The sequence below is a fragment of the Pieris napi genome, chromosome Z (assembly GCF_905475465.1).
Source record: "Pieris napi chromosome Z, ilPieNapi1.2, whole genome shotgun sequence".
NCBI classification, from domain to species: domain Eukaryota; kingdom Metazoa; phylum Arthropoda; class Insecta; order Lepidoptera; family Pieridae; genus Pieris; species Pieris napi.
In genome coordinates this window covers 7,185,978-7,210,694 of record NC_062259.1, presented here as the reverse complement: position 1 = coordinate 7,210,694, position 24,717 = coordinate 7,185,978, and the positions used below count along the sequence as shown (strand labels likewise).

Here is a 24,717-nt window from a genome sequence, read left to right as displayed (position 1 = left end):
CATAATGAATAAAACAACTACTTAATACTTTTCTTGAAGCAACGACCAGAGAAAATTTTCAGTATAATACCATATAGGTTGTACCACGTGACGTCGAATGGTGCAATTCTATTGGCCGATATTTGGGTCGGAAAAATAATCACTTACATTACATACATTTATTGAACATCTCAAACAATATCTTGTTAACCTGTCCTATGCTGATACTGAAAATATTCTTATTGTACAAAAATAGTTTAAATATAAATGTGATATGTGGAACTCATTAAGTAAAATACTGTTTACATGTCAAAAGGAAGAAACTGGAAGAAAAGCCCACAACACAGGGCATCCTAGTGTGGGGGCCAGTGCACTTTACTTTATCTAAATATCCTGTATATTGTGTATAATAAAGCTATGTTTAGGACAGCGGTTTATCTCTATCAATTGAAATATCTTATAAAATTATTTTATTTTATCTTTCAAGCACAATGTTCTATGACATAGATGAAGTAGATCCCACACACGTATCTAACAATTGTCTCCTTTAAACAACAATTGAACATAAAGAAATATGAAGTTAATATATCTGTTAAACTGTTAAGCAAATCGGTAATCGGCCTTCGCTATCGTTAGCATTAGCAAACTGTCAGCTACATTGCGCATCAGTATTTCACATTAGGACAACGCCGCTGATTAAATTACTACGACCTTTCTATTGATGTCAATTGTCGGTCAGAACAAGTATCTTTCTAAGCTATTGCAAAATCAAACTTGTTCCATTAAATTGAGGTTTTATATTTATCGTCGTAGCAACAATTGGTCGACAAATTATCCATTAGATAGGCTTAATAGCTGTTACCACCATTCATTCGTTCACTGATTAATTAAATGCTTGACACAGTCAAATGTTCGAAAAGCTTTAGAAGAAGTGAATGTAAAGGTATCATGTGGTACTAACAATCAGGTGTTTATTGAGGTTAGAATAACAAAAGATTCTATACCATGACCAATATTAGCATTATTTTGTTTCAATTTTTATGAATTGTCTTGTGGCTGATTGTGTTGTGTATTTACAATGAACAAAAATATAAAATAATGTTTGATTTTCAATGTTGTATCGTCTGAACTAAGTTAAGTTTCAGATTCAGATTTAGCGAACAAGTGTTCACAGTCTGGGCAGGCAGCTTTAGTACCAGGACCGTCTATTAGTTATTATGGATTAAAATTATCGTATTTATCAAGATATTGAGTATAATTTATTTAAAAATTATGACACGTGACAAATGTTGTAAATACTTTATAGTTTTACTTGTTAAATCTTAAAAACATGTTTTTTTTATGTTTTACGTTAAATTGTTTGTACGACGTACGATACGGTATCGTACGGTTTCCAACTATACGTTTTAGACATACGAGAGTCAGAATAAGCAAATTTTTTTTTTTCTAAAACCGTCTATTGTTTATTACCTTTAAACTGTATTTAATACTTTATTTATTTAAAACATGAACGAGTTTCCTAAAGTCCATTTATCCTGAATTGATTTGAAGTGTAAACAAATCAGCGTGAAGGAAAATAACGATTTTATCACTAACGCACATTTCTATATGTATTTTGATTGAACAATGAAATGCCAATATTATATTACCGTTGAAACAGCGTAAGGATCAAAGAGCTATAGAGTTAATATGATTTGTGATCTGCGTAAATTAATTATAAGAATTTAAACCTTTTTCTAATATTATTTTCTATTAATTATGTACATTTTTGTATACAGTACCGACCTAAATTATAATACCATTCAGTGTTACTATGTTGAGTTTGATAAATTTTAAGTTATATTTAACTAAATATAAATTTACCGTAAGCCTGAATTATATTTAATTTTTTTGCAACTACACAAGTAAACATTTCATTCCATCTTAGATTTATAAATGCACATCACTTTCATATCTTAATGCATTGTCTCTGGTTTAAAATCAAGATAGTATATTCCCGTACCCGAAATGAAAGAAAAGCTAATCGGGATTCTGATTGTTAGTAGATGATTCGGAGTATAGAATATAATAATTTACAATTTGTATCGGGTTGTAAGTAAATGGCCGCCGAAGAAAAGCAATAACCCCTATTTACTTTTCTTCGCGTGGATGATGTATTTTGTGGTAAGAGAGACAATGCATCCACAAAAGACACTAAAGCGAAAGTTTCTGTGGTTAATGACTTATTACTTAGAATTATGGGAAAATTAAAAAAATATTATGCAAACGGAAATACTAATTAGCCCATTTTGGTTACATCCTGTCTATATAGAGTTGAAAGAATTGTATAATGCAAAGCAATACATGAATTTTTCTTTTAATTTATCAATTCTTACTATAAGCATAAAAAGCACATATAATAGACTATTTCGAGTAATTGTAAACACTAAAATGATTTAATTGATTTAAGAACACATCTATTCAATATCGCGTTTGCAACACTCAAAACTTAAATTATGAAACTGTCCCAATGTTTCTCGTGTCTACATGATAGGTTTACGCCACCACAAAGGTATTCAATTTCACAAATAACGTTGCTAGGGTTTTTTAACAATATCGACACAAGAATTAGATCTTATCTTCCTTCTCTAGTTTACACTGACAATTTCGATATTTTAGTATTTATCTGATGATTACAAGGTTGATTTGAAGTAGGTGTAGGCTTGATTGCTTTAACACACCTTACGCTAGCACTGTCAAGGATACGCTTGATCATAGATAAATAATAATAGTATCGTGAACTTTTATTTCTGTTACAATCAGGCTGTATGTAATCTATAGGAAACAATAGTTTAATTGACAGTTGTATCACCTAAGTATTACCACGTGTATATATTATGGTTTAGGTTGACTTCTGTAAATTTCGCTTAACTGTGTAGATATGAAAACTTTCACTAGTGCAATTACGTCGCAACCTTGAGTATACGTGGTATAGGGTTATAATTTTTGTACCGATTTCAGGGGCATTTGATTCACATTTATAGGGCGAGTACTAATTTTTATTTACTCGTGAAGGTAATGAAATAACTAGGCAAATTAATTGGTAACACACACGTCCTTACATGAAGGTCGCTTCTATTTGACAATACGATAAATAAGAGATGTAAAAAGTTTGTTGGATTTTAAGTCGATACTATATTTTTTATTGTAATTTTAAAGGTTTATGTAACGTGTGTGCGTCCAGATGAATCGAAGCGTAACGTAGAGCTATACCAACTATATCATATGTCTAATTGCAAGGGTGCTTGTAGCGGGACAATAATAATAGATGTAGCGTTCATTTTCTCGGTCTGAATGAGTCTAATCGTCCCCTAGGCTCATCCCATGCCATCGGGAATTTTACTCACTTTAAATACGTAACAGGTAGAATAACTTAATCTAACAGATGTTTTACTAGAAAGTTATAGGCCAAAGTTAAAATTATTATAATTAAAGGCGTAGTTAATTTGCTTAACTACAACAAAAAGAAAGTGAAATTATACAATTTTACTTTATAATTATTAGACGACGAAATTCTTAAAAATTCATCATTTAACTTTAAGGCAATGTTGGCTTAGTGGCTAGGCTGTAAACCTAGGTCATATATTCAAAACACGGATGTGCACCAATGTTTTTTAACGCTATAACTTTCGCTTGGACGCTAAAGGATTAAATTGACAGCGTCAAGCACAGAGGCTGGTCGCCTACTTAAGAAAAATAGTTAACAAACAGATACAGAAGGGTAAGGGCAAGCAATTTCTGGTTCAACTCTACAAGTTATAGATGTGCGATAACTATAGAAAACCCATATAGGACATCGATTTCTTGATTTTTGAAAATGATTATTTACATACAAAAGTATGTTAGAAAATTTCTATATCTGATACAATCGTGAAAATAGTTTTCATTAACATTGAAAAGAAGATAATTTACGAGGTTATGTTGTGACTGTGACCTGATTACGCGAATATACAAGAGCAAAATGATTAATAACGACAGGAAAGTACATCTCTTTGATGTATGTTGTTTGGTACAATTTTATTTTTCTACTGTTTTTAAACTTCATACATTACTTGGATACATTTAAACTCCCTTATTACTTTTAAAGTATTTATTAACAATTTGTTGTATAATATGCAATTTGATAACATAAATGATTAAGGAAGGAACGGGTAGCCTAATCGCTAGTAAGCGATCTCTTCCAGGCAGCCCTACATTTAATGATAATAAAAACGAGTTCTGCTTTGAAATTGAAATTGAACAGCCCCGAACATAGTGTCACGAGTTCAGAGAAATTTCATAGGACTCAAAGTTAACTAGTGTAAGCTATTTTAAAGCAATATTTGTAAGATGTAAAAGGAAGTATAAATATTGAACGTTGTCAAGTCGTGATGACATGACGCCTCTACATTGTCCACCTACATATTTGTATTTATCGATATGCGTCACATATAACACGATTGCATGTAAACCAAGCATGTGAATAAGGAATCAAAAATTTTATGTATTTAAAGAAATAATTGAATAATACTTTATCCTCATAAAATAACCCACTTCTAACGCGTTTAATACACCAACTGCTTGGTGAATTTAATGGATCCAATCCCTAGGTCATATTTTATTTCCAGCAAATAATCTGGATAAAGAAATCATACATATCTGAATAGCGCATTTAAATTTTAACATGGAACACATTTTAAAAATTTTCAATCCCATATCTATGCTATTCACTCCTAGAACTAGCATGGTCTATAGAGTCAATGGTTCAATATATACAAATAACTAACACTCATTTGGTAGACAAAATTTTGTGCTGCTGACAGTTGGACTTCGTGATATGATTCTATATTAAACCTCCACCTTGCGGTTAACGTAACTTTAATATCTTTTATACATTATGAAATATACATAACACGTTGCATTTGCGAAATTACCAAATCTGTTCTATATTTTGTGTTCCGGAGTTCTGCTGGTTTACTAATCGTTTTTTTGTGATTCTTTTTTGTTACTATAGGAAGTTATTATGAGTCAAAATGAAAACTCGTTACATTTATTGCTATTATTGAGTTTGTATGAGTTATATGCCGAATGGTTTCAATTAATTTTAGAAGGTAATAATAATATTTGCATCCTGCTGTTTTTTACTAAAGCTTTACAGTCCATGTGTTGTGGTTAAGGTGTAATAGTTGCAGCGTGTTTTCTTGTAAAATAAAATAGTGTTGTCTTGTAAATAAATTCAAAAGAGTGGCGGAGAGTTAGTTGTGAGCTCTTCTCGTCCGTTCTGTGCTTTTGATTTGAGAATAAGCCCTAAGAGGTATTTATTTAGGATACAAAAATTACTTAAATGAATGAATATATTTTGACTTCATACGCAATTAATTCGGTCGTAGCATAATGTTCTTCGTTAATCTTATATCCTAGTTCAATAAAATTATCTACTATTTTGTCAAGAAATTGATATTTTACTTTTCATATTAAAACATTTAAAAAAAAATCGATTCTACAAACTTTGTCCTGTCAATAACGAACATAAAATAGAATTATTTAATTCGGTGATTCATTTTTATTTTTTTATTTTATGTAAGTACTAATTTTTTAAATAAAAATAAAGAATTACAAGGGCTTTTATAACTTGAGGCTATTACTTTATAGTACGTTTATTAATCATTGGATTGTATCAAAATAATTAATAGTATCTAAGCCAGCTTTTTCATTAAAAAAATTATTACTCTGTTGAACCACCTATTTTATAATGACGAAAATATAATATGACAAACAGAGACGAGTTGTTATATATAAAGTGAGGCTTTATTTTAATATTCATATAGGATATATGTATAAAGAAATTTTGAAGCTACAGAACATAAGTCAACATGCATCGATTTATATTCGGGGTGACCTCATTCACCATTATTATTGATGCTGTAAAACCAATATTTATGTGGTAGTAAAATAAATAACGAAATAATAAATCGCCCACTTTTAATTGTGGTTTTATTTTTATTTTATATTGGCTGTTGCAATTCCGCTGTCGCAGCTGTCGGTACTGCGCTTGCTCTTAAAATTCGTCACACCAAAGTATGAGAATTGATAGCAGGGTAGAACACTTTCGGAAAAATATAATTCAAAATATACGGACGTACGGCGTACTGCGTAGGTTGGAATGCTTAATGCCAAGATTTGTTAATGAGTTACCGGAGTTGTTACACACATATATTGTATATGGTTATAATTGCCCTCACTCTTTTATATGAATATATACAAGTCCAAAACACTGAAACCATCTTTACATTAGTAGGATGTAATATAGCGTTCCAGTGACTCATATAATGCGGGTAGAGTAAATCATAGAATTTTCGGTTAGTAATAAGTCTCAATATAGATTTATTAAATCACTTAGATAATCTATGTCATAATTTTTAGAGGTCAAGAAAGTCTACTTTTATCAGTGATATCAATATAGAGATATCCAATTGAGTACTGGATCGACTTGAATATTTGTAGGTGATTAAGTATGGCTTGACCTTCAGTTTGGGAACGATGTTTTTAACTTATTTTGAAATCTTATATGGAAGGTTGTTGGACCTAACGAAATAAGCCCACGTAATTTGTTTATAAATTAATACGAATGGGTCTTACGTATTGATTATATATTTTACTTTATTAATATCGTAAAGATATAATTGTTTTGCAATATATTATTTTAAAAGTACAATTATTTTTGTAGCGTAAGTATTTTTTTATTTTCTATAAACTCGGCGCTGACCTTTGTCTAGTCCTGATCCAATGAAAGCATGACGATTTATGCAGTATTTAAAATAGACGTACAAATTTTTCCTCAAATATATTTTGTTCAGTATATTTGGCAAGCCATAGATTGTATAAGCCGTAGAGATAATGAATCCTATACAAATATTTTATGTAAGCTCACTATTATTATGTTCTATTATTCTTGGTACATAGTTATACAATATACTTTTATGTATAATAGAACAGCATGAAGGCTTTTATACAATTGGATCTCCAATGACAAACTCAGATCTATCCTTCGAAGTAGTTGTCATTGAATGCAGCTGGGACAAACCAGGGTCGACCTGGAGGTCAGTACCTGTTCTTAAGACTGAAATAAAAAGTGTGACAGGTGGTTTTACTTGAAATATAGGATGTCCATGAGTCTGGTTTAAAAGGTGCTACTGATAAACAAAGCAATTAATATATATCAACGTACATATATTGAGTAAAATGAAATGTTATTGTGTGCTAAGTGTAAGTGTAGCTAGTAAGAGAGTAAGATTTAGAAGGTGGTGAACCACTCCACTAAACCCCTGTTCAAATATTAGTTTCAATGACCCTTACTCTATAACGTCCATTACGGCGACCCTGATTTGAATAAAGAGGTTTTATTCAGCTCGATCTAAAGGTTGCAGCAGTAGCGATTAGGATATTTATGGAACAACATCTAAATTGCTTACAAAAACGCCGGGATTGCTGTCGATTTCGCTATTGGTTACACAGTACGGGCGCTGTTTAAATATATTCTTTAGTATACTCATACACCGAGCTGGGTTAGTAGTGAATTTTTATTTTTATGTGAATAGTTAACCCAGCTCGTACAGGGAAGGAAAATATCGCGTTGAAACTAGCCAGAAGTCACGTATGCATAAATGTGTCTGCAGGTAAGAGAGTTACACAAATAAGTTTGGAATTTACTATACAAGGATTATTTTAATGTCAAGAATTGAGGGGAACACAATTATGTTTAAAATAAAGTGTAAAAACAATATATAATGTTTTTGTTTAGCTCGTGGCTCATGTCATTGTTACCTTCTTGTTAATAAGTATTATTATGAAATGTTTATAAATACTTATTAAATATATTAAGCAATACAATAACAACGTAGTAGTCTACCGTAGTCTTCCATTGATTCTTCGATATATAACAAAAAGTACATTGAAGTTTGATGTGATGCAGTAAATTTCTTTTACATAAATAAATTTTCATGAGCGCCATCTAGAAACCAAGCTAGAAAGGGATCTGTCTCCTTTTATCACAGCCTTTATACAATTTGAATGATACGACAAGTGCTTCAATTAAAATTTTGCTATTAAAGTGCTTGTTTGGAAACAGCTTTATCGAACATGTGTCCGGGTGTTTTTTAACTCCAAATAGCGATTGCTGTCTCGAATTCCACTGTTGTTGCGAGGTAGCGAATTCGGTGCTTAGGATATTAAAAGAACCACCGAAAACGAAATTGCATTCATAATCCAGTTACGAAGTACCAGCGCTGGTCATAGAAGAACGAATGAAACATGGTCTAAAATATTATATACTCACTATGCCCTTTTCAACAATTGACTCATATTATGCGACAATTTCCTCGCTGAGGAATTTCCGTGTTGCGTTATTCACGTACAAAAATGTCGTTTCATTAATTTCAATATAGACCTTAAAACCAGCTTATATAAATAAGATTGATTTCGAAAGGTAGGCAAAAGGGCAACCACTATCTCGAACACGGCCCATATTTTCGAAAATATCTACATATATAGTAGACACAGGATTGTGTAAACCGTTCTCTTTTTATTTCATAATCGGGTCACTTTAACTTCTTCGACATTGGGGTAAATGTGTTTTAACTAAATGTATATTTATAATTGTGTTTATTTCAATTTAAAATTATTTCTTAAAGCAAGGCTTTCGTTGCAACATTCGTGATTATTGACGCTGCGTTGTACAACTTACATTTCTGTAAAATATATCCTATAGGTCTGTTGGTAACTTATATTGTTTTTAAATGGGTAGCTACAAGAAAATCCCGCTCTTCAAAGTACTTACGAATTGCGGTGATGGTGTACAATTGTAGTATGTACAACAGGTAGGTATAGTAACACAGCAGAACCAGTATCGTGTATGTATATATTGTGTCCTTTTTTTAATGTTTACTACATTAACTGTTTACTACACATAATTTTTCACAATTTAATTATCTAATCATGCGGTGTCGATATGTTCATGGATATTTTAACTATTAAAATATTTCAGGCATGAAAGAAATCTATAATAGTTAAAATATCCATGCCTGAAAGAGATCTATCGAAAGTGATAAGGCTGCCCGTTGCCCGTCCTTTTCATTCAATTATGTCATTTGCATTATATTTCTGTATGCAACGAAGTATTACTAAATTAAATGTCTGATAGCTCTCTTAAATTCACCAACTTACTTTTTATATTTATTTCTTACTTGGATATCATTATTTTACCATTTATCTTAACACTATATTGTGACACATACAAGTGACTGCGTAGTTCAAGAACTATTACTCACTTTTCCTATTTGAACATTGTATCCACACGCTATAGAGAATAAGAAATGTGGACACGCTCCAAGTAAGCCCGATAACGGCCCGCTCTGGTCCATTGGGCATTTAACAACAGTAATGTATGAAAAATTTATTAGGTGCCGATGTTCGTGATTAGAATCTTATCGATCTCATTCTTGATCACCTAAATCAGGTAGTTTATTCTAGCACTATAAATAAATGGCAATTATCTATTCAAAAGAAAGTGGTCGTTATTATACACAACCTGCACCATTATAAAAATGGTATACTTCGCAATATATTTGTTTGCGATGATGTAATATTAAATATGAAAGTTTTCTAATGTCTAAGAATCTAATTGAAAAAATAAAAAATAAGCCGCAACATTTTATCTTAAATCTGAATACAGTAAAACAAAAAAAAAGTACGCGGCATAGTATATTTAGCGAAAGAAAATTATGATATCATCACTTCAGGTACGGACTTAATGAACCTCATAGATCCATTTAGATTAATCTATAATTTTTGCTATAATGCATTTTTAAATGTAGGTAGTGTCACTTGTCAGCGCATTCAAAGTACTGACGACATGTATACGTTTCCGGTAGGCATCCGGTAATACTAAAAGTAATTGAAATATAATTTGAATTTCGAACTAAACCTTACATTAGGAACTTGACAACGAAAAGTACATTAAAGTTATTAGTATGCATATAGATGTGATATTGTTGAAATTTGTAACTATTGGTGTTGATCTATTTAGAGTTCAAACATGTGTGGTAATATTTTATTTTGTACCTGATTTCAATAGTTTCATCCACGCATTTCCGGACGGGACTTGTCTATCTAGCCAAAAATTGTTGACTAGTATTTAAAACTAGATAAATATAGACTAGACCGATGAAAATCTTACAATTTTCAAACGTATAAATTAAAAAAACAATCACCCGTGTCAGAATATTGCGATATAATTATCTTCATTACTGTAACAGCTAAAACTATGCCTTAAGGAAAGCGTACGAGTCTAACTGTATGTACGTAATTAAGAACACAATATTACTATGACAGTCTTTGATAAGAATATTATTTGACAGGGTTTATAATGCACTTATTAAGTACCTGTTAACCTACATTTCGTTAAATTAGATCTGTCATGGACCAATATCGTTACATTTGTTATAATCTCCATAGCTTTTTAATTAATGCTCTACTTTCAATAAAACAAACATAATATATGTATATTAACCACTTAATAGGTAGTCAGAAAAAATTATTTGCTAAGACAAATTATTAACAATTAGACTAGGTCATGCTTACGTTTTATTTTTTATGGAACAGTGACCGGAAGGTGTTGATGCGGCGTTATTTAAATGTATAGGAGTGTTGTTCAACTCACCAACGATTTAAGAACTCAATATGTATATGCAGATTTATTTTAATTCAATTAATAATTTATGTTAATATTTTCACCTTTCACTTATGTAATAATCCGTATTAAAATGTAAAACTAAAATTAATTTAGATTACCGAGCGGCGTACGCAGACGATCTATCAATCAAAACGTGTGACGTTTTATGACGTCACATTCGTACACGGTGAAAGTCAAAGACACTTTCCTCGATACAATTTTATTGTGATTCCAAAGTTGATCTGTACGATTTCTACATAACGTTTCACTCGTTACATTTTGAAATCGAAATTAAATAATATAAGATAAACCCGCTTTTCTTTAGATATTTTCATAGTAATTATTTATTGATTATCGAAATCTTATAAACGTTAATAAAAAAAGGAGGTCCTGGTATCTTATATTAATATACATTTCGCTATATAAAAATGCAGACTGATTCGGTATATATTAATTTAATTATCTTTTTAAATTTCTTTCCTTATAACATTAGCAATCCAGAGTGAGAGTTTAATAAACAAATTACGTTTATAAACGGTAGTTACAATAAAAATTTCTTAAGGTTAAAAATAAGGCTGTTGATTTCGACTTTACTCATAATTAAAAAATACACTTCCTGTCGACAAGTTTGCAGGAAGGAAATCTTATTTCATTCGAATTAAATTGAATTACGTTTTCAAGGTTTATTCTATAAATAATTTGGGTTTGATTAAATAACTTCGTCATGATGTTTGCTCGATGTAGATATAAAAGAAATTATACTCAAGACTTTTGTAAAAATAACCCGTATATATGTGCAGCCGCAACTTCCAGTCGTACTTAGTCCAGTTAATAGTTAGCGTTTAGTAAAGATAACACAAATCGGCGGCTTAAAAATGTAAGTCACTGGTCTGCTTAATATTATGGAATAGAAGATACAGATATCACTTATTCCACGTCATTAAATTTGAATCGGTAGACATCCCTACTCATCGGCAAAGAAGAGAGAGGGTGTAGGCCGAGAGAAAAAGCCGACGTAAAAAACTCTCTGTACTCTTTTAATCGAACATCAAATTCGTTTATATTGTAATATAATTATTACTCTACCATTGGTGGAGAGTACGGGCGTAAGTTTTGTATTCCAATTTCGAAAATGGCAATAATACTTTTGGCAGCTTTTGAAACCAGATTAATTTTTTTAATTTTTAAAAATGTGGGCTTAGAGACAGTACAACAGCAGTTCAACGGATTATATTGTATAATGAATGGATAGTTGAAAGTGTAATAGTGTTGTTCTTCACTTTTAAAATTTGAACTATGCATTTGGCAGATATCCAATTCTCATAAAGGCTAAAAGTAACCTCATCGAGTATACTGAAAAATAAATGCTATACTAAAATTTTATGAGGAAAAATCCATGATTGATAAATGGTGTTATGATACAAAAAAGAATTTTAATTTCTAATAAATAATCTTCAATCTAATCACTAAATATAAATTTAGCCCTATATCAAAATTGATTGTTATAATATTGTTAAATATACAGTTACATATAATATTATACAGTTAACTATAACCTTTTATAGAACAGGGGGCAATCGGGCAGGAGACTCACCGGATGTTAAATGCCCATGGACTCTCAAAGTAAAAGGGCTCGCGAGTGCGTTGCCGGATTTTTAGAATTGGTACGCTCTTTTTTGAAGGACGCAAAGTCTAAATTGTCTTTAAGTTATTAAGAAATCATACGTGTATATAAGTAGAAATTTATTGGTTCAAAATACGATGTCAACGGTCTTTAATGTCGGTTATATAACGAGTAACGGCCACGAGGCGCGACCGAACAACCAGTAGCTGATTCTTATTTAGCTGTTTCGAAACAAATTTCGCGGTAGTTTGGAGATGTTCAATGAAATGAATCTACTAAGAGGAAAAGTGTCGACTGCTGACATTACTGTTAAAAACAAGAGGTAAATTTATCGGTTAATTTTGGGTAGTGTGGCTGTGACGCGCAGACCTGCAAAAAATCGTTATCTGTTCGTAAAAAATGTAACGGAAACTTTTAAGATCAAAGATAAAAGATAAAGAACAAATTTATGTATATTAGAACAATTTTTATATTATCGCTGATAATGTTACTGTGCGGAGAAACGAAAATCTTGTTGTTTAATTAAACTAATTTAATAACACATATCTGTTTAAAAACATAACCTAATCATATAGTTTAGATTTGGGGTCGCTTTATGTATAAACTGTATATTGAAAAGCGTTTAGATTACATAACTCATGTTTACACAAATAGCAGATAAGATGATTTTTAAGCCGTGCTATTTACAATTTGATACATAGTTGTTACTAAAGCGCTAACATTTCTGTTTATCACACATATACATTAATATAGTATTGTTTCAGAGTTTGAGAGATTATTATATTGTTTTAGCCACCACCATCTTATAAAATAGGAAATTAACGTAAATTGTGTCTGCTCATGTGATAGTAAATTGAGAAACTTAAGATCTCTAAAACCAAAATTTTTGTTAAACAGAACATTCATTAAATTATAAATTTAAAGGTTTAAGTTAAACCTAATTAGAACTTGCGATAAAGCTTCCGCATTCCAACATTTGGTCTGGACAAATGCCCTTTACCAATAGTCGGTTTGGAGCTATCGTTTCTACTATCATTTGCATCGTTCGCTTGTTCGGTAATAATAGTTTACAAAAGCGACAAGTGGACTTAACCGCCACAAGCTAAATATTTAATCATTTGAATCATAAACTATTCATAGATATACGTTTTTTATTCGTATTTTTAACAAATATTAACAATGATTTGAGTATGTAAAAATAAATCAAATATAATGAAATAACTACAAGGTAATTAAAGATTGTGAAATAAATTGATAGTTTAAGATGTATCGTAGGTTTATCTCAAGTAAGTTATGTTGTTGCAAAACCAACCAGTTTAACGCTAGTTCGCCACTGGGCTAATTTCATTTGCTGAAGCTGTTGAAATGTTTCGCATTCACAATCCACGAAATAAGCATCTATAAAAACAGTAAGTCTTACAAAAGTAACTCTTAATTACACTTCGAAAATGGTGTATTATTTACATTAATAATAAAAGCCTTTTATTTCAGATACTTTACATTTAAATACAGGTATCTGTTGAATACAGATATTTAGGCAGATTTGGCAAAGGCCTCCTCCAAATTGCGCCATTTCTGTCGGTACTATGCCACTCTTTGCCATGTACCATCTGCCGTTTCCTTAATCTGGTCTATCCACCTTCTAAATTGTCTTCCTCTTTTGCGTTTAAATATGTATTATACCTTTTTGCTCCACTTGCTTTGTTTGTTTTCATTATGATATCTGTTACCTTAGTTATTCTTCTCTTTACCTTAATATTTATATTATATAAAAAATGTATAATGTATGTAATTGGATCATTGTGGCTAAATACAGTATCGTTGAAATACCTTCCAGTTAATTACCTTCGAAAACCAGAACGAGAATTTTATTTGAGTTATGAAATCACCAAACTCAAATTGGAAAAAATATTTTACTAAAATACTTTAGGAATACAGGAAGTACTGTATGATCCAAATCACAAATCGTTTCCTGTTTCTTTGTTAATTAAGTTTTGTGTAATTAACGAATGCACGTGAATGGCGGATGAGTAAGAAAGAGTTACGCATCGAGTAGGAAATGTGATTCATATATTATCTTAGTTTACTATTAACTATGTTAGAAACCTGTTTTAAACTGGTTTTGTTTTTCGAATTAAATTATTATTATTTAATTCGATAGTGACCGTTTTGTGTCCCGGCCTCAACAGTTTTTTTTTCATTATTTTTATATGCAAACAGGAGACCAGTCTTTTGACTATGGATAAGATTTAGAAAGTCAGACTTAGCGCAGTCTCGCGCCAACTATGACTTCCGGACGTCAAAAATGTATTGGATTTTGTTATAGAGGAATAATAGTTCGCGCTATAGAGTCCTATATGTATCTAGTTATATATATATATATATATATATATATATATATATATATATATATATATATATATAGCACAATGAAAGCAATCCCTTGGTGCGTTGTCGGTGCATAAATTCACCATCTCAGTGCTAAGAGTTAGTCACTTAACCAGTAAGCCAAGATAATATTAAATTAATGACAATTAAATTTATTATCGATTTTATGTGAATATACATTTCAATAGAAATTAAGTTTACAAATTAAGCACTAAATAATGTATTAATTTCTTACAATTTTTTTCATTTAAGACGGATCCAGTTGATGTATAAAGACCAATAATTCCATAAATGTGACGTGTTTTCACTGCACCTGTATAATGTTCTCAATTAAATTGTTTTTATTTATGCATTTAATTCAAGTTGACATTCACGTTTATTGACTTTATCATTCGAGGCGATAACGATTTAGAGTAACAATCCTTAATAAGAACAGAAATTATTCGTGTTTTTTTCTAGTCAAACGAAACATTATGAACATAAAAATTTGAGATCGCTTGATCGCTTTGTCTCTAAATATAAGATACAAATCAATTGCCTGATGAATCGAATTTTTTTCCTGTATAATCTGGTTTTGTGGAGATGACGAGGCTTCTATTTTATTTATACTAAAAAAATGAAATCTTTCATACTAGACTATTTATACTTTGGACGCGTAAAGAATACGTTTGTACTGAAAGCAAATAATACTACTAGGCTAAAAATTAAAAAAAAACGTTTTTTCATTTATTCCTTTCAGCTGACACCAGTTGATACTTTGTTAATAAATAGTCATAATTTATAAAATATGAATGTTAACAAATTTGTGTAGCTAGAGTTTAGGCTGTCTTAAAAATTGGAAGCATTTTTTGAGTAAAAAGCTAAATCTAGTAACAATTTTCCAGGTCATTCAGTGGTACCAGCAGCAAAGAGAGCATTGGTAATGCATCGTCCTCACACGAAGACGATGGTGGGGATACCATGAATAGGGAGAACGTCACCAACAAAATAGCTGCTGGCATGGACCGCTGGCAGAATACAATAGAAGATATGATTAATCTACGCTCATCGAATAACCATGCTTTCAAAGACAACTACTGGGTAAGTCAGAAGTATTTAAGAGCTCTTGTCACATGTTTCTCTTGCAGTGTATACAATAAAATAATAACTTCAAAGTTTGACTTAAAAATTTCCTGGTAATGGCATTATTTACCAAAACAAGTAATGTGATTACTTCGTCAAAAACGAAACATGTAGTTCTTATAGTATCCGTGCTGATGTCGCATACTTCATTATCCGAAGTATAAAACGTCCTTTAGAAAATGAAGCCTCGTTTGATCAGTTTAAGGTTGTATTTTAAATAGCAACTTAAATAAATTTGTCCGAATACTGTGCAAGAGAATTGAAACTGTAATATTAAAAAGCAAAGGTTTATAATTATTTGAAAGATTTCAAGGTTTGCGATACACGTTTTAGTTCATTTAACGATGACTTAAACACGGGGATGTTTTGTAAACGTTTACTTGACAACACCGCTGAAACAACATAATCTTACCAACTATTTAACAACAGGTGAGCCTCCTGCCCGTTTGCCCCCTGCTCTATAAAAAGAAAACTATTGTCTTTTATAAAGATGAATCTCTTTAATCTAAATGACTTTTAAGTAAAAGAGTTTAAAGTATGTTTTCATAATTTTATGATAAGCACAAATTTAACTTCTTGAGTATTATTTAAAACCATTTCATATCTGAAGATTTATCGGTTTTATTCGGAATATGTATTTTTATTAACACTTCGTTGCATATACATTAATATAGTACAATTGATATAATTAAATAAAAAGGAGAGCAACTGGCGGCCTTATCGCTTTCGAGCGATCTCTTCCAGGCAACCACTGTGAGAAAAAAAAAAGTATTAAATTACATAAGAAAGGCAAGAAGTGCAAAAATACATGTATTACATTTAGTTGTTTAGAAAAAGAAACTTATCAGGAACAAAAAACAAACTAAACTAATAAAGAATACATGAAAAAAATAATAATAATAAAAAGTGCACATGAATCATTTTTAATTTCTTAAATTAAGATCATATACTATACGGGAATACGTAAGAAGCAAAGGAAAGCTGAGTATTATTATACTGTACCCGTAAGAGTTTACATCACTTTATGATGCATTGTTGACGTAATGAGAGAAACAATTAAAATGATTGTTCTCGAGATAATACGAATCGCCGGACTAGATAGTGAAAGTATTCAGAAAATAGGCTATTGGATTAAGCCGAAATCTCAGTAAAAGTGTGGTAAACCGCCACGTGGTCGTAGTTTAAATATACGTTTACCTGGTTGTAGGTTCTATTAGGCTTAATATACATATGTGTCAGACCGAAGTATGAAGAATCTTAGTAAATTAGATATGCCGTCGACGACATTTCACTGTAATGTTACACATATTTTTCACGGCTTACCTACGAAATGTAAATAGTAATATTTCAACATACCTATGCATATGCTTTTATCTGCACTTTATCGTCACTCGACCATTGAAATAGAAAATAGATTGAACAGTTGGCTGTCTAGTTCGTAGACCGGTACCTTTTATTTAATAAATATTGTAATTTTGCGATTAAAATCGGGAGCAATAAAACAATGCTATTGTTATAATATTAACCCATATCTGTAAAGTCGTGATCATTAGCTTTAGTGAAAGTTTGAGATACTATCAAAATAATTGGAAGACCAAACACACAATATAAGTAGTTATAAATATATTTACTTTTAAAAGGGGGAGCGGCTTTTATATAGTACTCACAGTCGTTCAGTATCAGTACTTAAGTCATTAAGTACTGATCGGTAATAACCTATAAGATTTGTATTAGTCCGTTATAAATGGGGAAATTCCTTTCATTGCTCCCTGCTGCCTAAATCATGTCCTTAACTAGTCGAGCATCTATCTCAGTAGCTATGTTATGTTTTTGATATTGATTATTGAGATATATTTAATTTGACATTAACGTAATGGATCCCCCGACTCCATTCATTACGTATGTTGTGGAGACCTTTACATAAATATTACAATTTTTTTATTGCATTGTAAAACAATCTTAAATACAAAGCAGCAATTCAATTCAAAATTGAAGTCAGGAACGCAATCGCTATGGGAAGTTACAGAGTACTAATGTAGACCCCACAATATCCGAGTGATTAAGCATTCGACTCACAACCCTGGGGTCATACGTTCATCGTACACGTTAGCTGGATACCGAGGAATATTCCTTTTTTATATCCGCGTTTAGTGGACCAAAAGAGTTACCCAATGGAAAGGACCACCAGGCAAGAGGCGGAAGGGGAGACCCTTAGACCGCTGGGAAGATGACCTGAAAAGATCAGCTGGCAAAAACTGGCACTCCATAGCACAGGACCGACAACAATGGGCATCTTTGGAGGAGGCATTTACCCAAACCGGGGTTCCTGTTAAATAAATACTATAAATATATATTACTAACCTAATTTAAGCTAACCTACTAACAAAATCAATATTTTTGGTTACTTTAATATAACAACTACCAACTATTGTAAAACAGGAAATAAAAAGGCTTATTATTATTATTATTATTATTATATCCGCGTTTGTTCGTTTGGTAAATGAAAATACCATGATAAAACCGGAATGTCATAGACCTAAAAAATGTCAAAAAAGAGAATAAAAACCTTTTTTGGTAATAAAAAAATTATCTCCAGCTCCATTTATTATTTATCCCATTGACTTACGCGACTTCAGGCGTGCGTTATACGTTCTCGGTTACATGTACATCATAAGAGTAACAAAATGACACTGTATTTGGTTTCTAAGAAAGTCCAAGTAGTAAATAGTCAATTGAAATCTAAGCTGACTAGAAAAAGTAGAAATCTCGTTCCGATTGCGTGCACTTGCTTTTCAGACTGCCTTTATTTTGCTCCATTAAAAACGTGCTATACTTGTACTGTTATGAAACGACTTTACAAAGTAAGGGAATACAGCCTTTTTGCTAGACAAGATCGCTAGAAAACGGTTGATTAGGTTTTAATTCCGTTATAAAGACACTTTTATGTTTGATTCCTTAGAAAAGTTTAATGATTGAAACTACTCGTCAACATTATTAGATAATAAGGCCTGTATTTTTACCGCACCAAGCTGTTTTTATTCATGAAAATACTGTAAGACTCTTTTAGAAGAAAGAATTTTGCAAAGCATGCGTAGCTATTTGAGATTCACTAAACGGCTGTTATATTTTTATCCTTTATGTTTGTATTGTATTCGCAATTATAGAGTCAAAGTACTTCAAATCGTGGCCTGTTAGACTTGATACATTTTAAAGAAAGTCTATTGGAACTAATAAAATGCTAGTATCATTTTTAATCCATCGATGTGTTGCGACTCGTGGCGCGTGACCAGCACTTAAAAAGGTCTGTGACTTGAATAATTAATCACCAGTGGGGAAATGCTATATATTATATTTAAAGAGTATCTAAACTGTTTTTTTATGTTTCCTGTTTTGGTTTCACTTCAGTTTTAGATTCTAATAATACTTATTTTCTATTAGATGTCTCCGACTAAGGCTAAGTGTTAATCCCATTAACTTAAACTATTTAATCAAGCGATTACAAGAGATGTACCTATTGCTTTAGAGAAAGAGATCTTGGTTTTCTTCTTGAGATTTAGACTAGATGTCATTTTAGTGTATTGTAAGGTACACCATAACACAAATACACAATAAAAACTGTTATAATTCTCGATAATTGGAACTAAAATTAAATAATATTTCTAATAGTGCTCATGGCTCCGAACAAGAATGACCTATATATCTTACAGCGAGGTCAGCAATCAAACAGCCTTGCACCAATAGATTTTATAAATTTTTGTTTAACACTTGCTGGAAACCGGTGTCTTCGCCAAAAATAAACGACGTGTCAGGCACAAATGGCAAAATAAACTGGAGCCAAGACATATAGTGTGCCACTGGATTATTCTTCTTCCTCACACATTAATGACAAAAGTTCACAATCTACTTCATAAGGCCAAATACCACTTTATCGCATTAAAAAACATGACTATGAACTAGAAACTTACAAAAGTGGGTTACAAACAAATTACTAGTTGAAAATGTAAATGAAAAGAAATCGATAAAAACACAAGACAAAAGGAGATCAAGCGGTGTAATTAGCTAGAGAATTAATTGCACGCGATTATAATGCGTTTACAAGAAATAAATACAATTATTTTGTTACATGCAGTTTCGTGTGAAGGGTTAGTGGGATCAGTTCCAAACTGCTTTGGTGTTTATATTAATTATTTGACAAATAATTAAAGTATATACGTTTGATTTTCGGGATGACCTGCTAAAATGGAGAAATGTGGATGCAATATCGTATCTCGTTTCGGGTACTTTAATTTAATAATAAACCAGACATTTGTTATGTATATAATCGTTGTGTGCTTTTAGTTAAATTATGTAACCAATTAAACTAAGTACTATTTTTACAGGCTCAAAACGGATTTGACGAGCTACGACGGTACGTGAAGCAAGGTAGTGATTTCAGCAAAGAGTTAGCATCGATTTTGCAAGAAAGGTAAATAATTTTACCGTAGATAAAAGATTATATATAAGATAGGAATACTAAAGTGAAGGTTTGGTTGACAAGTTCGGGAATAACTGGTTAGAATTAAGCAATATTTTTTGTCTGGAATAGTCCGTTTTATCGAGGAAGAATCTTCGCTTCCAAAGATTTTTAGGGTGGGCATTTTTATGTATTACATTTGGACCGACCTTGTAAGAAGGCCGCTCGCTTACCAATTCTATCTTGTCTATTAAGTCTTGAAACCATATGGTGTATACTGTATATAGAATACTTATTAAATTATATAAAATTACCTTGTGTGCGTGTGCCTGAGGTGGTTCGGTTCCAAACTGTGTTCAATTAACACTTGCTCCTTTGATTAAGAATCTTCCTCTTCAGATGTCACTTTATTACTAAAGATCGACTAATAACAACTTGAATTCCCGGGTATCTTGCCCGAAGTCGAAACAGTTCTTCGGCGGATGTGATGCTGGTCCACTCCCGCGCCTTTGTGTAACCACATCTTTTACCAGCCCGCCTTGAATTTTGCCCATCATTATAAGCTTCAACAAGTCGTGCCAATGATGACGCAAACGTGTCCGAGATATGCTTATTGTAACAGACTGCGTAAACTTACGTGTTGTCCCGAATCCTGATGAAGAATATAAACCAAAAATTTACTATGTACTAGTACAGTATTCATACAAATTACTTATAAAGTTCAATTATTGTGAATGAAACAAAGGTAAGGTGCCCTTTGCCCTTAATGCGTTACGGGAGATGCTTATCTTTTAATAATCAAAACATAGGTAGGTATCATTGTAAATAAATATATTTTCTAATACAATATGTATGAAATTCTTACGGCATATTTATGATTATAAAGCCGTTTCATACGTAAACTCGTTTCCGAGGTAAAGTCTAGTTCAGCCCTTTGAACGCGAAAGAAAAGTAGCAGGACGCGACTTAGGTGTTAATTTTATAAAAAATGTGATTATTGATAGTTATCGACAAAACTAATTTAAACAACGTTTTGAGTTTGAGTAATCGTATACAGCGAGAAACTGCCATATCAAGCCAGATAACTGACTATTAACTTAACATATGTTTTTCATCAACCAAGAAAAAAATCACGTTTAAAGTTTAAAATTTTGTATTTTCGTATTTTTTCATTTTATTTTTCATTCTGGGAGCTAGTCTATGGAATGACTACATTTAATGTGCCTACCACACCATATATATAAGATAAATAAAATATAGTTTAAGTTTGTATAAAATATTTTAGTATTTCTTAAATTAATTTGTCATACCTCAAACAAGGAAATTGTAGAAACGTTTACCTCTCGCGTTTATTTCTTAACAGTTGTCGCGAAATCAGATCAAACAGACTCTTCAGTTAGTAACATTTGATAGATAACATCGAAATCTTTTATTTGCTTTATTTAGACGAGTCCGTGTAGCCAGTTGTGCTATTTAAAGGTTTCTAACGACCTAGCAAATAGCGTGCTACAATTACTTAATAGCAGTAATACAAACGTTTAGTAAACCGCTTTTATGCAACTAATTAAGTACTAAATAAAAGTTACCATTATTATGCATTATGTAAAATCTGTTTAGGATTATTTATCAAGAATTTGTTTGTTTAAAGTTTTTAATTAGAAGAAAAACAAAATATTTATTAATGCGATAGGAATAGTCGCACTGTGGATTATTTGACTTAAGCTTACGGCAATGGTCACAGATTTAGAAATAGATCGTCGCGTGGTAAAGCCAAGTGGGCCAATAGAGAACATAAATAACTCCGAGACTTCATCTCTATCAACACAATAACCTTAGATAAGATATTAACATTTTGCACTTTACACAACCGCAGCTATGTAACATCCATAAAAACTTAGTCGTTACGCCATGGCGGTTATATTTGTTATTAGCTCTTCCGCAATCTTTTTACGATAACTCATTTCGAAGAAAGCTATTTATGGAATAATGTGTTACAGGGTTGAAGCTGAGAATTATTATTCAAAATGCTTAACAAAACTCGGCACGAAGTTAAGCAAAGCGTGCAAGGAGAGCGTAGGCTCTTGTGCAGATGCATGGAAACATGTTGCAATGGAAATGGAGAAACGAGCCGATATACATAGGTATTTGCATAATGATATGCACTGTTTAGTCTACGTATACATGTATTAATATTTTTAATTGTTTACAGAAATTACTCCAGTGCGCTAGCAGAAGAACTAGTCAAACCGATGAAAAATGTAATCGATAATCAATTAAAATTAAGAAAAAAGGTATATAAAAGTGTTACACGTTACGTTACGTTACAACTAGGATATAAAGGACCTAAATAATACTCATTTTTTCAGATCGAAGGCAACGTGGATAAAACGACTCGTAGCCTATCAGATTGGAGATCAGCAGAAGTAAAATCAAAGAGGCAGTCTCACGCCGCCGCAAGAGAAAACGAGAAACTCCAAGATTCTTCTCTCGAGATTAGGTTCGCATTGATATCGTAAAAAATCGTCGAGACATGCGATATCTTTATTTTTATTGATCTAGTTTACAATATCGTATGTCTCTGTCGACTCTGAAGGATCCTTCGATTTGCTCTGCGATTAGCTACGCGATAATAATATGCTAGCTATGCGATTGTTGCCATAGGGGCGATGAGGACAGAAGTTTATTTTTTATCTGTTCACAGCCGCATTTCGCGCAGTTCAAGTATGGGCCACATTCCGCATTCTATCCTCAGCGCTGCTCGAGCAGAACGTATCTCTAATTCAGCGAACGAACGAGATGCAGCCAAAATGCAAGTCAAAAAACGGAAGACTGAGGACGCCGTGAAAAAGACTGAAGCGGAGTATTATAATGTTTGTGTACAAGCAGAACGAGCAAGGTATCTCATTAAAAAACTAAATCTGGTAATTATTTGTTGCAATTGTAGTATTCTAATTACACGATTATTTAGGCTAGAATGGGAGACGAGTGTCGTGAAGGGAGCAGGTATGCTAGAATCTCTCGAAGAAGAGAGACTCGCGCAGTTAAAGAGCTCGGCAGATTGTTATCTTAGGCTGACGGCCGCGGTTCCGCCACAATTAGCTGAGGTGAGCGTTATATCAGCGTAATTAGGAGAAATTTAAATGGCCGTTCAAATCTGATTGTGTAACTTTTTCCCAGGCAACGAATACTTTAGTGGGACCAATAAATAATGCTAACGCTAATTTGGATATGAGAGTGGTACGCGGCGTTCGCTCTGCACCTGCCGGCGCTAGTGAGCAATTGCTACCTGACTTTTACTGCGAGCACACAACATTGGCAATGAATCGAGAACGTCGTAAACAAGTACGCATCACTGTTATGTAATTACCCTTGAAATTACGGCAATGTCAGTACATTGTCCTAAGTGTCGGCTAACAATAGACTGTCACTGCTCGCATGGATCTTATGATAACTTTTGATATTCTGTGGTGGTGGATCTGATGTGGTTAATAGATTATAAGGGTCAAATTCCATATTCTAGAACGCCAATTTAGGTTCAATAAAGATGCGTAACAATTTTTGTATAAGTTTAACATGACTTGATGCAGACCTAACTAATTTTCCACTGAGAGTGTTCAGAGGAGTTGTTCGGACGTCGAGGCAAAATACGAAATTCCACCCGTATCACCTCGACGTCCGCCGTTCCACAACTGAGCGTTTTTAAGGCAGTTTCTGCCACTCATCACCACTGTATGGAACCAGCTGCCTACCGAAGTATTTCTGAACCAATTCGACTTAGGGTCCTTCAAGAGAAGAGCCACGAGTACCAATTCTGAAAAGGCCGGCAACGCACTTGCGAGCCCTCTGGCATTGAGTGTCCATGGGAGTCGGAATCACTTAACATCAGATGAGTCTCCTGCCCGATTTTCACCTGTTCTATAAAAATATATATACTTACGAAAAACAAATATTAAAAGTTGCGTCTTATAGGCATTACTGAAAATACTGCAACTGGTGAAACAAGATATCGAAAGAGAACGAAAATCAATGCAAGGTCTTGAGAAACTATCCATGGCGATGAAACAGACACCGACATTTGGTAATGACGATTCCCAGCAAAATGTTGCTGATAAATTGTACCACGTAAGTTATCATTGTTTCAATACCTTGTAAACGAATGAATCATCTTAATGCGAAACTTGATAATGACTGTTATATAAGATCTTTATTGTACTTACCGACTCAAAAGATTCCAAAATGTTTGCGAAATATTTAAAATTCATTAGGTTCACATTAGTTAATAATGCTTGCAATATTTTTAAGTCTTTAAATAACAACTTACCTGGCTATGCGTTTTACGTAATTCCAACAATGTTTCTTAATATAATCTATGATTATACAATTGAGAAATTATTATTCAAAATT

The 24,717-nt window shown here is 32.2% G+C and overlaps 1 protein-coding gene across 2 annotated transcripts in view; it reads left to right on the top strand.

The window, feature by feature from the left end:
• The window catches only part of LOC125062435 (nostrin), a 41,899-nt gene that overhangs the window by 14,390 nt on the left and 2,792 nt on the right, over positions 1–24,717 (top strand). For both annotated transcript variants that reach the window (XM_047668368.1, XM_047668367.1), the window contains exons 2-10: positions 15,623–15,818; positions 20,240–20,325; positions 22,311–22,454; positions 22,523–22,604; positions 22,680–22,810; positions 23,015–23,209; positions 23,282–23,417; positions 23,491–23,655; positions 24,283–24,435. In XM_047668368.1, the coding sequence (XP_047524324.1) occupies positions 15,699–15,818; positions 20,240–20,325; positions 22,311–22,454; positions 22,523–22,604; positions 22,680–22,810; positions 23,015–23,209; positions 23,282–23,417; positions 23,491–23,655; positions 24,283–24,435 (1,212 nt within the window). In that variant the 5' untranslated portion in view covers positions 15,623–15,698. The remainder of the gene's footprint in view (positions 1–15,622; positions 15,819–20,239; positions 20,326–22,310; positions 22,455–22,522; positions 22,605–22,679; positions 22,811–23,014; positions 23,210–23,281; positions 23,418–23,490; positions 23,656–24,282; positions 24,436–24,717) is intronic.